Below are 16,948 nucleotides of genomic sequence, written 5' to 3' on the forward strand. Positions count from 1 at the left end.
ACAGCAGTTAAACTTACTTCCTTTAAACTTTATTTCACCCTTTGAAATCTGAGGATGTTACCTCAACATATTATATGAAAAAAGGACAGTTACAAACTTTTATTTCAGCCATAAAAAAGGTTTAAGTTAATTTTAGGATAAAAATATGTGAAACCAAAAATATGGATATTTTCAAATGCCTATGGATGATATCTTAAAATAATCAGTAAAGAAGTTTGTAAACAAGTGTCCTATTCTCAGTTTAATTCTTTTAAAAAAGTTGACATGGGAATTCCCTGGCAGTCCAGTGGTTAGGACTCCATCTGTGCCTTCACTACCAAGGGCCTGGGTTCAATCCCTGGTCAGGGAACTAAGAACCTGCAAACAAAGCAGTGTGGCAAAAAAAAAAAAAAAAAAAAAAAAAAAAAGGTTGACATGGATTCAGTTGGATTCTTATTAAAAAAAAGTCTACATGGGTGACTTTACCTGCCATTCCTCTCATTCCCCACTGTTTTGATTACTGCAGCTTTGTAGTATTGTCTGAAGTCTGGGACAATTATGCCTCCTGCTTTGTTTTTTTTTCCTCAGAATTGCTTTGGCAATTCTGGGTCTTTCATGGTTCCATATAAATTTTTGGATCATTCTAGTTGTGTGAAAAATGTCATGGGTAATTTGATAGGGATTGCATAAATCTGTAGGTTGCTTTGGGTAGTATTGCCATTTTAACAATATTAATTCTTCCAACCCAAGAGCATGGGATATCTTTCCATTTCTTTGAGTCCTCCTTAATTTCCTTTATTAATGTTTTATAGTTCTCAGTGTAAAAGTCTTTCACCTCCTTGGTCAAGTTTATTCCTAGGGTTTTTTTTTTTTCTTTTTTGGTGCAATTTTAAATGGTGCAATTTTAAAAGGTACTTTTTTTTTTCTTTTTTACATTCCCTTTCTATTTCATAGTTAGTGTAAAGAAATACAACTGATTTCTGAATGTTAATCTTGTATCCTACTACTTTGCTGAATTCATTTATTAGATCTAGTAGTTTTTGTGTGGAATCCTTAGGGTTTTCTATATATAGTATCATGTCATCCACATATAGTGACAATTTTACCTCTTCCCATCTAATTTGAATATGTTTTATTTCTTTTTCTTGTCTGATTGCTGTGGCTAGGACTTCCAATACTATGTTGAATAGAAGGGGTGAGAGTGGGCATCCTTGTTCCAGATTTTAGTAGGAAGGCTTTCAGCTTTTCACCATTGAGTATTACACTGGCTGTGGGTTTGTCATAAATACCTTTCATTATGTTGAGATATGTTCCCTGTGTACCCACTTTGGTAAGAGTTTTTATCATGAATGGATGTTGAATTTTGTCAAATGCCTTTTCTGCATCCATTGAGATGATCATGTGGTTTTTGACTTTTCTTAATGTGGTGTATTACACTGATTGATTTGCATATGTTGAACCATCCTTGTGAACGTGTGATGAACCTCACTTGGTTGTGGTGTATGATCTTTTCTATGTGTTGTTGGATTTCGTTTCCTAATATTTTGTTGAGAATTTTTGCATCTATATTCATCAAAGATATTGGCCTGTAATTTTCTTTTTTGGTGGGATCTTTGGTTTTGGTATCAGGGTGATGGTGGCATCATAGAATGTCTTTGGGAGTGTTCCCTTCTCTTCAGTCTTTTGGAAGAGTTTGAGAAGAATCCGTATGAGTTCTTCTTTGTATGTTTGGTAGAATTTGCCTGTGAAGCTATCTGGTCCTGGCCTTTTGTTTGCAGGGAGATTTTTTAAATTACAGATTCTATTTCACTTCTAGTGATCAGTCTGTTCAAATTATCTATTTCTTCTTGATTCAATTTAGGTGGGCTGTATGTTTCTAGAAAGTTGTCCATTTCTTCTAGGTTGTCAAATTTGTTGGCATATAATTGTTCATAGAATTCTCTTATGTTTTTTTGTATTTCTGTGATATCAGTTGAGATTTCTCCTTTTTCATTTCTTTTTTCTCTTTGGGTTCTCTCTCTCTTCTTCTTGGTGAGCCTGGTCAGGTTTGTCAATTTTGTTTACCCTTTAAAAGAACCAGCTCTTGGTTTGATTTTTTTTTTTTTTCCAATCCCTATATGTTCTTTAAGTGTGAACACCACATTATGAAGATTGTGATTTTAATTTTTAAAGATATCCACTTTTATATGCCAAAGACATTAAAAGCAAGTCAACTGCATAAAGAGTGATTTTTTTTTCTTTTTATAAATTTATTTATTTATTTTTAGCTGTGTTGGGTCTTCATTGCTGTGCACGGGCTTTCTCTAGTTGCAGCGAGTGGGGGCTACTCTTTGGTATGGTGCTTGGGCTTCTCATTGCAGTGGCTTCTCTCGTTGTGGAGCATGGGCTCTAGGCGTGCGGGCTTCAGTAGTTATGGCACATGGGCTCAGTAGTTGTGGCTCACGGGCTCTAGAGCACAGGCTCAGTAGTTGTGGCGCACAGGCTTAGTTGCCCTGCGGCATGTGGGATCTTCCCGGACTACTTCCTCTTCCAGGGATCGAACCCATGTCCCCTGCACTGGCAGGCGGATTCTCCACCACTGTGCCACCAGGGAAGCCCAAGAGTGATATTATTTCAATGCAGGGGTAAAATTGGTTGAGTGTACTTATTAAGACAACAGAGGCATCCAGTGAGGAGCCTTAAGAACCTTTCAAGTGAAATTTTGACATTATTATATTCAAATTGGATGTGAGGAAGAGTAATTCTTTAAGAAATGTAGAGCCACTGAAAGTTTTTGTTTGTCTGCTTTAAAGGTTTTTTGTAAATGAGAGTAACAGCTTCATATCTGAGCATTCAGAAGATGTTATTAGCAACTCAGGACATCCTAGATGGTCTTGATGAAGGGTGGTGAGAGCCTCAACAAGGCTGAACCAGGTGGTCATTCAAATTTTCATTTATACGTATTTATTGAGGGTCTACTACATTCCAGAGACTAAAATTATAATTGCATTAGATATTAGGGATATGAAGGTTAATATAACATAGACCCTTCTCCCAAGAATTCTCAGTCTAAGTAGAAGGCAACAGACACGTACAAATAGATAGATGCTAGTGTACAGATGCTACCGAAGAAGTCTGTACACGGTTCATAAGAATACAAATGAAGGGGCCAGGAAAAGGTTCAAAGATTACTTAGAATCATGGAATAAAATATAGTGCTGAGAACAGTGCCTGGTGCATAGTAAGCGGTCAAGAAATATCAGTAATGATGACTGCAGATGGTAGTGGGATATAGGCATGAAGGCAGGAAATAGCCTGTGCGTAGCATAATAAGACAATGTGCAGGATAAGAAGTGCTTTCATGAAGAACTTGTATGCGTTCAGCTATCCAGAAGTGAGAAAAAATGCTTGCTCCTCCCCTTTAGTCTCAGTTAAGCTTTCTGTTTCAGAGACAATGGGCTTCAAACTTCTCCCTCATGTACTTGTCGAAAGATGTCTGAATAAAAAAGCTAATATTCAAACAGGAAGCAAATATATAATTTGCTGCAAAGAGTTTAAAAGTATAAGCTCAACCTTGTGACCAGCTTCTCCAGATACTACTCAAATCAACTAAAATTACTCAATAGGTCTTTTCTTTAAGAAGCTGATGGGAGCAATCAAAAACATAACCTCCAGTGCTTGTGTATGTAGGGGATGGGGTCGATGGAAAAGTCACTGCTGATGGGTATGGAGTTTGTTTTGGGGTGATAAAATAATCAGAAATTGCTTGTGGTAATTGCACAACTCTGAATATACTAAAAACTACTGAATTATACACTTTAAATACATTTTTTAAAAAATTATGAAGTGAATTGACAAAGCTGATCAAGTGATTAATGGAATAAAAAACAAAACATAACCATACATAAGATGATCTAGTTCCAATACTGGTTCCTAAAAACATTTTTACTTTTCTTTCCAACAGATACTTGAGGCCAATGTATTTCAATTTCAAAGAGGATCACTGTTCTGACAAATATGTTTGACATGCCAGAACCCATTCACTGTTGTGGTGCAGACGGAACAGGCTATAAGTGTCAACCTTACTTTTTCTAGGCCATTTTAGCCACTGGTGCCAATGCCTTCAACTTTTAAACCCAGTGCCATCCAATTCTCAAGCCCAATACTGACCAAGGCCTGAGATGAAGGTAAGAGGGAGCCCAGAGCATTCACATCTCCCCCACTCCCAGCTCCTACTGGGTTTGACTGGATTATATACCTGGGTTGCTGTCTGGTCTCTTTTTTAAAAAATAAATTTATTTTATTTATTTATTTTTGGCTGCGTTGGGTCTTCGTTGCTGCACGCGGGCTTTCTCTAGTTGCGGTGAGTGGGGGCTACTCTTCATTGCGGTGTGCAGGCTTCTCATTGCGGTGGCTTCTCTTGTTGCGGAGCACGGGCTCTAGGTGCACGGGCTTCAGTAGTTGTGGCTCACGGGCTTAGTTGCTCCGCGGCATGTGGAATCTTCCCGGACCAGGGATAGAACCCGTGTCCCCTGCCTTGGCAGGCAGATTCTTAACCACTGCGCCACCAGGGAAGCCCTCTGTCTGGTCTCTTGATTAGCCCTAATTATGCCACCCAGTAGAACTGAGCCATTGTTCTCAACCTCAGAGGCTTGCCTGGTCGGGCCCTGATTCTTTCTCTAGGGGTTTAGCTCTACCTCCTATATTTTCAGGCATAAAGTAGGGTCCTCCCCAAATGGGAAGACCACGTGCTGTATTTCAGACTTGGCCAACACCTAGAGAGTTTTACTGTTCTACACTAGATCAAACCTTCTTCGAGAACAAGCCAAGTTTGCTCCGTTACATTAGATGGTAATTTAGAGTGCTGCCCACTTCACTTGGGAGCCAGCTCGATAGCCAGCTCAGCTAGCCTAGTTTCAGAAACCAACTAGTTTTTTCTTTTCCATTTCCAGGAATCTACTGCTGAGATTTTAGCAAGTCTTACGGCTGAGTCCATCAGAGCTGTGACATAAAGGTACCTGGCACAGCAATGCAATGCTCAGTAAATGCTAGGTCTTTTCTTTCTCTCGTATCAAGTCGATTTAAGCTTGCTCTACTTACCTGGTGTACACAATCTAAGAACTGTAGGAAGACTGGAGTGAAACCACTGCCCTGACAGCTGAGGGTCAAGCTGCTCCGCTGACTGAATTTATGACCAAAAGAGAGCCACTCTTTTTCGACCAGCATCCGGAAGCCTTCAAGTGTCCTATAAAAGGGGTCACTGAGTAACTGAACCAGGGAGGTCACCTAGGGTACAAGCAGGTTGGATACTTCATTACTTTCAGTCCTGAAAAATTCCTGCTTCTAAGACAAAGCACTTCCTTTTGATGACAGCTAATTAACAAGCAAAGTTACCTGGATGGCAAATTTGTTCACTAACTGCTCCAGGACAGCTAAGTGAATTAATTCTACAAACTTTCCATTAAAAACTGAGACTCAAATTCATTTTGGCTACATTTTCCTTCAGAGGAGAATTAAGAATTTAATCCTTGCCTGGCCAGTTTGCTGACTGTGGCCTTCTCCTAGGTTAATTAATAAGGTCAGAGGATCAGTTCAAACCTACATCTACTTTTTGGCAGATGTAGATTAATGTTTTACTGTAGATTATACTCGTACTTTTCCTTTTCACTCTGGAGTGAGTAAAGAAGGGGCTTACAGAGAACCAGAGAAAGGACTGACAAAACATGGGAAGGATGGTCCATGTCCTACACCGCTGGTCATGCTTGCATGATGCTTCTGTGGTGTGGGAGCCTGATGCCCTGAGCCAGAGCTCCAGGCTCTGTAGGGCCTGGAAACTCACGGCACAGAGCTTTTTGATGGATACCAGGTGGTGTTTAACAGAGGACTTTCTCTGTCCATAAACACATTAGTCATTATACAAAAGATTCATCTGCAGAATTTTGAAATAACTGAATTAAAATACAAATATAAAATTAAATATATGAAAATATGTTTTAATAATTTACTTGTGCAGTGATGTCCCAGCCTTCTTCCAAACACACCAAAACTGAGGAACCATTCTCAAGTACTTCTGATACAACCACAGCAAGCTGCAGTATCCTGTGAAGCTAAGAGTTAAGAAAGGAGGCCACAATTAGACCAAGTGCTTTCTGAGCACCAAGAACAGACAGACTTGCTATCAACCTTAGATAATCAAACAAGTTAGGGATTAAAATATTTGGACAAAAGAATCATATGAATTTTAAATACTTAAAGTTCTTTGTCAAAATCAAGATTAAACAATGACACATTTTAAAACAATGTGTTCAAGTGATACTTAATGAAATAAACTGACCTTACAAGATTCCCCTCAAAGCAGAAGAGCTATAATTCTTTCCAGTGGAAAAGAGTGAGGTTCTATGTGGCCCTCGCAACATAGTTATTAGATTTAAAATTTGTTCTTATGTGATATAGTGAGTTCTATTTCCGATGGCTACACAACTTTGTAAATATACTAAAAAGTACTGAATTGTATACTTTTTTTCATTTTAAAAACCTCTAATATTAGAGAAAATATACCTACAAAAAAAATCTCAGGAGAAAGAAAAATATTACAAACTATATATAATGCATCTCCCCAGAGAAATTACAAAAGCTATTGCTTCTATCAAATGTGAATTCTATACTAAAGTATTTGTACTGTGTATTAAATGGGAAGAAAACTTTCATTTGTGCTCAGCTTTTTAAGCCAAGACAACTGACTCCAAGTCCCTAATGAACAATTAGGGTGTGAGCAAAGCACATAGATTTCAAAACTAAATGTGTAACATTCTGGTTTAAAAAAATTTTAAACATTACTTGACATAACTTGTAGAATGAATCCAACTCTGAACTAAAACAAAACACTCCCACCCCCATATTTTAAACAGTGGTAGGCTATTTTTTTAAATTATTTTTTTAACGTCTTTACTGGAGTATGATTGCTTTACAATGGTGTGTTAGTTTCTGCTTTATAACAAAGTGAATCAGCTATACATATACATACATCCCCATATCTCTTCCCTCTTGCGTCTCCCTCCCACCCTCCCTATCCCACCCCTCTAGGTGGTCACAGAGCACCGAGCTGATCTCCCTGTGCTATGCAGCTGCTTCCTACTAGCTATCTATTTTACATTTGGTAGTGTATATAAGTCCAAGTCACTCTCTCAGTTCATCCCAGAGCTAGGCTATTTTAAACACAGGAACAAGGCACATGTCCTCTTCAAGAATGGGAAGGTCCTCACTCACTGTTCCTATAACACAACTATTACCAGGCCTGAATTCTCTTGGGCTTAGCATGTGCTCTGAGTTAACTTTTAAACTGCCAATATCCCAAGTGGGGCAATGTTTTCCATTGTTTTTAGTCACTAACTTCTGATATGAATCCACTTTGAAGTAAGGAGTAGAACACAGAATAGGAGAAACATAGATGGATAGGTTGAGTGGTAGGAACACTTTGGGGCTGGGGCTTGTAACTTAGGGACAGCAGGGAGTATTGATCAGCTCCTTCCATGGGTACTCAAAGTATCCTGAATTGCCTTAACAGTAATTAACACAGCCTCATATAATAGCTAATTGTATATGTGGCTGTTTTCCTAGAGTTTAAGTACCCTTGAGAATAGTCACTGCCCTGGGTACTTACATCGTTTCCTGGCTTTTTTTTTTTCTTTTTAGTCCAATGTACTGTGGGAAACAACCCTTTTTCCTCCTCAAGAGAAGCAGGAGAAAAAAGAAAAAAGAGAGGCGGGAGGCTTGGAGGTCAATGTGGACAGGGGATAGAGGGGCTGTGTGCTCCTACAGGGGGAGAAGGAATAATGGACATAGCACCAGGGGCCTAAAGACAAGGCTGAAGGCTGTATTGCAGAGGCTCTTGGCCAAATATCTGCATCAGTGTCTAAAACATGCATGTCATAAATAACTTTCTTTCTGTGGTTTGGAAGAAATGTGGGTTAGGTGTGCTGGCATACCTATTTCTCCTTAATTTCTCAATAAGTGTTCAATTAAAAACATCCCAAGCTTGACTTAGCTGAAGGAAGGATATGTGGTTTTTCCTAAACCTTAGGTAGGCTTCAGGGCAACCAATGTGCCTTTGTTGGGCTGGCTTGGGAGTGAAGCCACCACCCAGAGACACAGAACAGGCAGAGACAAATGAAAGAGGAAAAGCCCCTTGGAGTCACCTAGCAATCACATCCTGTCCTGGATCCTCACTCTGTTAGTAACAGGGCAGGAGCCCTATAAATACATGTTGTTTAAATTGTTGTATATCAGGAAGTTTCCATCTAAGAATAATAATCTCCTTCTTAGCATCTATGGAGACCAAGCAAGTTTCAACAACAGAGAGAGAAAAACCCAGGGATGGAGAATTCTACCCCTTCATTTCCTGTATCACATGGCTCCCTGGAACTGAAAGGCCTTTACAGAGGGCACACAATCAAGGGAGAATGTCAGGTAGTGGGGAACACAATATTTTTTTCCTCAAATATCAATTCTGTACCCACTTGGGCCTCTCTTTCCTTGAGTTATAAGATAAGCTGCTCCAGACATTACCTGTGGGAACCACTCAGAGTCTCCCAGGGCTCTCAGGAAGGTCACTTCTGAGTCAGTAGGGATGGTGCTTGGGACACAAGCTCTCATCAGTTTTTTAAAACTGGCTTTCACTTGTCGGATGTCATGAAATTCAACAGGAACAAACTCACAATTTAAAGCAAATTCTAACTTGAAGTTCTGTGGATGAAGATGCAGAGAGAATTAGGCAGACGACGTGTTATAGGTAAAAAAACAATGTTTTCAACAGGGTAATGCTTAGTGATATACAGTTAGTTGAGGCCAAAGAGCTGCAGGGGCTGCAGTGGATCAAGAAAGTCAATCATTTTTTGCTAATGTGTCAGTATTGCTGGAAAGAGCCATTCATTAAAGTCTAGTGGTTTGACTTAGCTTGCTGTCATTCTGAGAACTTGAAGAGGCTACTAGTAGACTGGAACCTGATGGCGCTTATAGGACCAAATATAAGCTACTTACAAGGCCATGAACCTGGAGGTCTAAGGAGGAACCAATGACGCATGACAGCATGATTAATCTAAAACTGTAAACTAAGTCTCCCCAAGATGTGAATTATAATTAAAAGGTAATATGCTGTTGAGGTTCCAGAGCTCTACAAATTAAAGTTTATAGACATACACATTTGTTTCTTATTATGCAAGTAAAACATAGTCATTGTGAAAATGAAAAAAAAGCAGAGATAAACACTGAGAAGAATATAAAAATCACTATCTCACTGCCCTACGACTACTAATATTGTATTCTTTTAAAGCCAATACTAAAAAAATACATATACAGTAAAACATGAAAGGCTTTGTTGATTTCTAACTTTTGGACTATTTTTCACTCAGTATGACACATATATCAATCTTTGTTTCAGTATTTTTATCATTTATATTTTTAATCCATATGGAATTTTTTCTATGTGAGTTTGCAATTTTAACTAAAGAATGCTAAATTGGTGGCCCATTGAAATAGTTTATTTTGATAATCTAGTTGCCTACTTCTGAAGACGATTTAAAAGTTCTCTAACTTCTTACGCCAAAGAATGAATTAATTTTCTCATGTTCTTTTCACTTTCTTCACATTCTGCCCAAATTACTCTACTGGATCATCTGCTTTTCTAAGAGTAAACTGCTTTTTGGAGATTGGCTGTCCAATAATATGAATGTACTTAGTTAGCACTGCTGAACTGTACATGTTAAGATGGTAAATTTTATGTTATTTGTATTTTACCACAATTAAAAAAAATTGCTGCCGAAGACTTACCTATTGGGTCTGTTTCATGTTTTATATTGGTTACTTTATTTTTTAAAGGCCTATTAAAGTTTTAAAATAAAAAGTAAAAACCCCCAAGTTGTTTTTCTTAAACAGCATTACCAATGTATATTAAGGAAAAAAAAAGTTTCTTTGTCTTAGTAATTCCACTTTTAGGAAGCTAGCCTAAAGAAATAACCTAAAATGTAGGAAAAAATCCTCTAGTGGATTGCATCTCCAATAAAAAATAAAAATAAAAAGCTATATGCTTGAAAATGTGACTACAATTTTACATATAGATGATAAAGAAAGAAACCGAAACATCCAACAAAACAGAAAGTTATGGGACTTCCCTGGTGGTCCAGTGGTAAAGAATCCACCTTCCAATGCAGGGGACGCGGGATGATCCCTGGTAGGGGAACTAACATCCCACATGCTGCGGGGCAACTAAGCCCACGTGCCACAACTATTGAGCCTGTGCACCTCAACTAGAGAGCCTGCGTGCCACAAACTACAGAACCTATGTGCTCTGGAGCCCGCGTGCCACAATTACAGAGCCCATGCGCTCTGGAGCCCACGTGCCACAACTAGAGAGAGAAAACCCACACGTCACAACTAGAGAGAAGCCCGCGTGCCACGCCAAAAAGATCCCTCATGCTGCAATGAAGATCCCACATGCCATGATGAAGACCAGACACAGCCGAAAAATAAAAATAAATAAAAAAATAAATATTAAAAAACGGACTGAATGTTTAAAAAAAGTTATGCAGTGATTAAAATAGATATGAAATGTATTACACAACATGGAAAGATGGCTTGAGATAAAGAACTTAGCACTATGAGAACATGAGTTCTTTTCTGTTAGTTTTTTTTTAAATCTTTTTTTGCTTTAAACGTTCTATGCAATTCAAAACATATTATTACAATCCAGATATGTTTACCAAGACATTTAGACATTTATATTCCTGAGTATAGTTCACTGTGCTATACAGTAGGCCCTCGTTGGTTATCTACTTTATTTTTTAAAATTTTCATTGGAAAATTGACTTACAGTGTCGTGTCATATTGGTTTTTTAAAAAACATATAAAAAATAGTTTACTTTTCAGAAAAACTAGATTCCTTTCCATTTCCCAACCATACTTGAGCTAGGTATACCTACCTTATAAAGCAGGAGTTATCAACCATCGTGTTCGACACACTGTTAAGATTATGAAGAATTTGTTACTAAGTATAAGATATTAAAGTATGTGAATTAAAAAAGGTAAATAAGGGCAATTCCAGATTGTTTAGAATGAGTCACTCTCACTTATTTGCTTTCCTATGTTTCCTTTGTTGGGATAAAAAGGTGTGGAGCTGCAACTAGGCAGCACTGTGCTGGCTAGACTGTGGCACACGTCAGACAGATATGCACCCATACTCTACAGACACAGTTGAATTAATAAAAAGCAAAATGTGAAGGAATATACAAAAATTCTAATAACTATTGTGCCAGAAATTATGTTTGGAATTATGTTTTTAAAATACAGTATTTTATTGATGAAAGAAAGAAAGAGAAAGGAGGGAGGGAGAGAGGGAGGAAAGGAGGAAGGGTCCCAATTGGTCAGTCTTTCTTACTCATATATGCATGATCACACAGCTTATCTGAGGACTGATGTGCAAAGGGAATAGCAGAGGTGAGCATTCAGGAGACAAACCTTGGGGAGTGACTCAGATCATAAATAAGAGGTGTGCTGAAGTGGGCAAAGTCTGTGCTCTGGGAAAGACACTGGTGCCAAGGAGGCTGTGCAGGCATCCCTGGACTACTGTTGAAAAATGTCCCAACTATTTTCTGGATATAAAATTATCTGCTGTATCAGAAGACACGTGTGCATATTTAAAAATTGAGCGTTACCCAGCAGTTTCATTCCCTCTACCCTAAAGCTTGGTGACTAAGTGACTGCAGTAGTCCAGGCAGTGGGAGAAGAGCTAGCAAAGCCAGACTGCCACTGAAGAGCTGACTCAGTCACTGGCATCCTGAGGACCAAGCATGTGGGATCCTGCTCACAGCCTCCATTTTACAGTTCAGCTGAACGTCTGTCTAGATTGTCCAGTGCTCACTGGGGCACTGGACTAAACTTTGAGGGGATTTCTGAATTAACAAATACTTTTAGGGACTTCCCTGGTGGTCCAGTGCCTAAGAATCTGTCTTCCAATACAGGGTACGCGGGTTCGATCCCTGATCACAGAACTAAGAGCTCACATGCTGCAGGGCAACTAAGTCTGCGCACCGCTACTACTGAGCCCGCGCGCCACAACTAGAGAAGCCCATGCACCACAACGAAAAGCCCACGTACCGCAATGAAGACCCAGCACAGTCAAAATAAAAAACAAAAACAAAACCCCCCAAAAAACCCCAAATACTTTTATTTCCCACACACCTGTCAGTAGTAATGAAATTTATTCTGTAATGTGTGAACTGCAAAAACATTAAACCCCAAGGAATTATTGTTGCTTTTGGAGATAGAGACTATCTTTACAATTTTTGAGACTTGAGCATAGTGAAGCTCTTTAACATAATAATTTAAAAGTAAGAATAAAGGGGCTTCCCTGGTGGCGCAGTGATTAAGAATCCGCCTGTCAATGCAGCGGACACTGGTTTGAGCCCTGGTCCGGGAAGATCCCACATGCCGCAGAGCAACTAAGCCCGTGCACCACAACTACTGAGCCTGTGCTCTAGAGCCCGTGAACCACAACTACTGAAGCCTGTGCGCCTAAAGCCTGTGCTCCGCAACAAGGGAAGCCACCGCATTGAGAAGCCTGTGCACCGCAATAAAGAGTAGCCCCCACTCGTCTCAACTAGAAAAAGCCCGGGCAGCAACGAAGACCCAATGCAGCCAAAAAAAAAAAGTAAGAATGAAGTTGATTACCAGCTAATATCTTACATTTTCTGACATGTCTTAGGACGTGTCACTCTATATAGTCTTGAGAACCCTTAAAGAATGTAACTTAAGAAGTGTAGCCTTGGCCTTCCCTTGCCTCCATATGCAGTGGCATACTCTTCTTTCCACTCTTCCTTCCTGTACCTTTATCAATAGGTTTACAAGAACGAAAACATCTGTTTTGCCATGGGCACAGATTCCTGTGGAAGCTGAACTAAGACAGTGGGAAAAACACAGCCTGGATAAGCCTTATTTTTTTAACGTACACTCCCTAATATTCATGATATTTATGCTGATTTTAAAAATGATTATGAATAAGCACTTGTTTTCATGCCTAATAAATATGCATTGTGTATATGCATGTGTATCTCTATCTACATAAGTACAGGTAGACATACAGGTATACATATACATGAGCTAATTTTTTTAAAGATTATTAACTCCAGGTTAAGACTCCATGCAGCAAAAAAGAAAAAAAAAATTTCTAGGAAAGCTTGTTTATGAAATAAGTTTTATACACTGCCTTCACGTATCCATGAAGTTTCTAAGTGAGAAAAAGAAATCTTACCCTTAGCTGCGACTTCTCACCAAATATATAAAGGGCTGCTTGGCGTTTCAAGAGCTGGTTTTGCAGGTAAGTGCTGTTACTGAAGGACGTCGAGTGATCCTTGCCTGCCAGCCGGGCGCCAACATCAACGAAGGATGTTGGAGAGCTGATCAGGCGAGCGCTAGAGCGAAGACTTGCCCAAACACCTTCACAAAAGTCAAAACAATTGAGTGAGATAATCTGATGTGAGAATGACACTGAATAGGGGAAAAGATGCATGCTCTGTGGGTACAGTTTTAGAGGTAACAGCAAATTAATTCATCTAAGTAATCATGTATCATATTGGTCATTTGTCATTTACTTTTGCATCATATAAGCATTATTAATATAGTATTTCAAAAATCATTTGGCTCAGAGGAACCTAATAAGTCACCCAAGTCAATTCTATTTTTGTATACTGATATAAATTCAGTAATTATAAGTAAATACTGGTATCATAAATAGAGTGCACTGGCTCTAGGAAAGAAAAAATGTGGGCAGGATGCAATAATGAAGCCTAGGAAGGAGAACGTGGAGTAAATTTCTCAGGGCTTCAAGAAAGAAGGAACGTTATTCTGCTTTAGTCAGTCAATTTAACCATAAAACCACATTAAGAAATAAATTAGAACTTTACTAAACCCACTGAAATCTGAGAATTAATATTTGTGCATCATGCTAAAATAATGTAATTTTAAGTCAGTAAAAGTTATATTTTAGTCTTTTTTCCCCCAGTATCCAGGAAAAACAGTGAGAAGTTATAAATTTAGTAATGTGCATTTCACTGAATCTTAGGAAGCTTTATTTAAAAGGTATAGTCAGAAGCAGATGTCTTCTAAGGGAAAGGTCAAGCTAAGCTACTGGAAGGATCTCATAAGTTGACCTTAATTATATTAATTAGAAAAATCAAGGATTTCTAATATGCAAGTGAGACTATCAAATATCAAATATCTAAACACAAAGGCATATAATAAGTCCCAAATTTGACAGAGCTCCTTACAAATGCCCACAGACTGTAGCGTTCAGGCTGGCGACGGAGTCACAGTGGTACATAACACTGCCACTGCTTCCCTAAAGTGCATTCTCTAGATTTGGAAAGGCTCTTTGAGAAGCTTTAATCTTTGCCAAATGTTAAATCAAGCCATGTTTCTAGGTGACTACAAGTCATCATGATAATGTCACATCTGCTTCTCTTTATAAGCATCTATAGGGTCAGGAGACCAGTTCTCAAGAAAAGGTATTGTAAATTTCTGCTTAACATGGATGAAACTTTCTATTACAACCTATGAGTTTTCTTAGATGTTACAGCAAGTGTTAATTTTTCGGTAAATGGCATCACAGAGGAAATTCACAATGTGGATGAGAATAAAGATAATTTGACAAACAAATGTGAAAAAAGTCACTTGTAACACATATGCTTTCATATGAAGATGGTTAAAAAGAGTGACACATCAGGACAGATAATACAGTACCTTGATAATGGACTCTTCCCTTAGCTGAAGATTTGGGATTTGACTGAGTAAAACATTTATCTCTGTACCCATGCACTGGTAGGCAAGATTAAAGAAGGAAGAAGGAATGAAATGTATATAGCAGCAAACATCAGAGCAAATGGAGTAAGAAAAGAACAGGTTAATTTTAAACATTAAGTTAATGATAGGGGAAAAATGTAAATATATTAAAAGCAGAAGATTTGATTAACAAATAAAAAGCTGCACAGTCACACAAAAAGATGAACTGAGTGCCTGTTAAATGAAATTTCAGCACCTGTTTATAAATATTATAAGCACAATGAAATGGACAGCGCAGCAAAGAGTGCCACTAAAAAATTATACCAAATGGAATAAGCTTTTGGAGGTTGTCATTTGGTGAGAAACAAATTTTTATAATAAAATTAAGGAATTTGGGGAGGGGTGAATGTTAGGAATACACTGGCCCTAGTATTTAAGGAGGCTGACTGATTGGCAAATACGATGTGTTGTACAACATGTTTGTTCTTTGAGCAAGGCCATCATATCAGGAATGAACCTCTAACAACCATTTGGAATAACAAAGGGCATGTTTTTGCAGTAGAGCATTAAGCATTGCCACACTATCTTCTTTTTTTCCTCTTTTCATTTGGAAATCCCATTTATTTTCCATAAGCAGATAGATAGTTACAAGCAGCAAAAATTTATGACCCTGTGACAATACCCAATGCCACTAAAAATACAGCTTGTGATGGTTGACGTAATGACTTCTCCTAAAATCCCTATTTGCACCAAAATGATAGGCAGTATCAAAGATAATACTTTTGTAATTTGAGTAATATTGTTTTTTTCCAACAGAAAGAAAGTGCTTCGTGACTTATCGCAAACTTTACCTGGTAATAACAATAATGGTGAGCAGTAAGTTACAGCTATATTCTTTCCTGAGTAAAGGAGCTGCTCAAATCACTTAAGGAAAATGATTCTGTACTTATTCAGGATTGAAAATGTCAATGGCAGGATTATTAAGCTGTCCATTTCAAAACCGCATAAAATATGACGTAATTTGATAAAAGAAAAATCATCGTAAGTGATTTTTCATTTCTGCCTCACTCCTTTGGAAGTAGGAAATGAAGGGCCTTGATGGCTTTAGTGGCCAAAGGAAGTCAGAAAGCTAAGGGCTGCAGAGGCACTGGCTGATTATACACAGAGAATGCTACTGCAAGACAGAACAAAGACCTGGAACAGCATGAAAAAGGCACAGGGACTCCTGTGTGCGAGCCAGCTACTCTCCTTTCTGCCAAGGTTTTAAGCTTTCCTATTGGAATATGGATCATTAAATGCTTACAGTGAAGCCTGAGTGGTTGGTTCCTGATTCTGAGGTACTGTTCCCTAAATATATCATTTTCTTATGCTAGTCCCTTGGCCTAGAATGACTTCTCCCATTTCTTTACCTGACAAACTTCTTATTCCTTAAGATCCAGGAACAATGTAAACTCCTCTGAAAAGCATTCTTGACTGTCCTCCTGGAGTTGTAGACAGCTCTATCTGAACTCTGATCCCATTGCACTGTGATTATTTGCACATTTTATTCTACTTGATTGTGTACTCCAAAGGGCAGGGACCTAATCACATTTACTCTTATATCCATGCTGAGAGCCTGATATCTAGGTACTGCAAACATTTGTTGATTATTTTCTTTTTGAAAATTGATACATATGAGCTGTTGCGTTCTCTACTATACCTTCAACTCAATTATTTGCCCTGAAAGAATGAAAAGGGTATTAATTAAAAAAAAATTAAGCACTTTCTCAAACAGAGCCTCATTAATGAAAAACTGCCAAGTGTTTATCACCTAGCAGAAAATCAGCAATGAGAAAACGGGCTGTACTGATATGGGGCCAGCAGGGCTTGGAGAACTGTAAGTCCATCTGGCAGTCACGTTAACCAAAGGCATTACACTACTGCATTGGTGGCGAGGTCTGCTTAGCTTCCTGAGTGATTCCTAGGTGTCAAATACTTGTCCTGAGCATGTAACACCGACCTGGAGCGGTGTTTTTCCAGACTGCAGGGTCCTCCTTAGTGGTTTGTGAAATCATTTTAGAAGGTCAAACCAGTATTTTTAAGGAAGTGAAACAGATTAGAGTGGAAAATACTATGAGCACTGCATGTGGTATAGATGAATATTGTTTCATGAAACTTTCGTTAT

At 38.4% G+C, this 16,948-nt stretch overlaps 1 protein-coding gene across 2 annotated transcripts in view; it reads right to left on the bottom strand.

Moving 5' to 3' along the window:
* Positions 1 to 16,948, bottom strand: part of SBF2 (SET binding factor 2) — a 460,581-nt gene that overhangs the window by 26,082 nt on the left and 417,551 nt on the right. Inside the window, exons 30-34 of one of the 2 annotated variants that reach the window (XM_082844309.1) lie at positions 14,746 to 14,820; positions 13,259 to 13,443; positions 8,524 to 8,700; positions 5,964 to 6,065; positions 5,059 to 5,244 (exon numbers count right to left, since the gene is read on the bottom strand). In XM_082844309.1, coding sequence (XP_082700435.1) covers positions 5,059 to 5,244; positions 5,964 to 6,065; positions 8,524 to 8,700; positions 13,259 to 13,443; positions 14,746 to 14,820 — 725 coding nt within the window. The remainder of the gene's footprint in view (positions 1 to 5,058; positions 5,245 to 5,963; positions 6,066 to 8,523; positions 8,701 to 13,258; positions 13,444 to 14,745; positions 14,821 to 16,948) is intronic. The other variant, XM_082844306.1, reaches the window with a different exon arrangement.

This window comes from Leucopleurus acutus (assembly GCF_964270905.1).
Source record: "Leucopleurus acutus genome assembly, chromosome: 8".
Taxonomy (NCBI): Eukaryota; Metazoa; Chordata; class Mammalia; order Artiodactyla; family Delphinidae; genus Leucopleurus; species Leucopleurus acutus.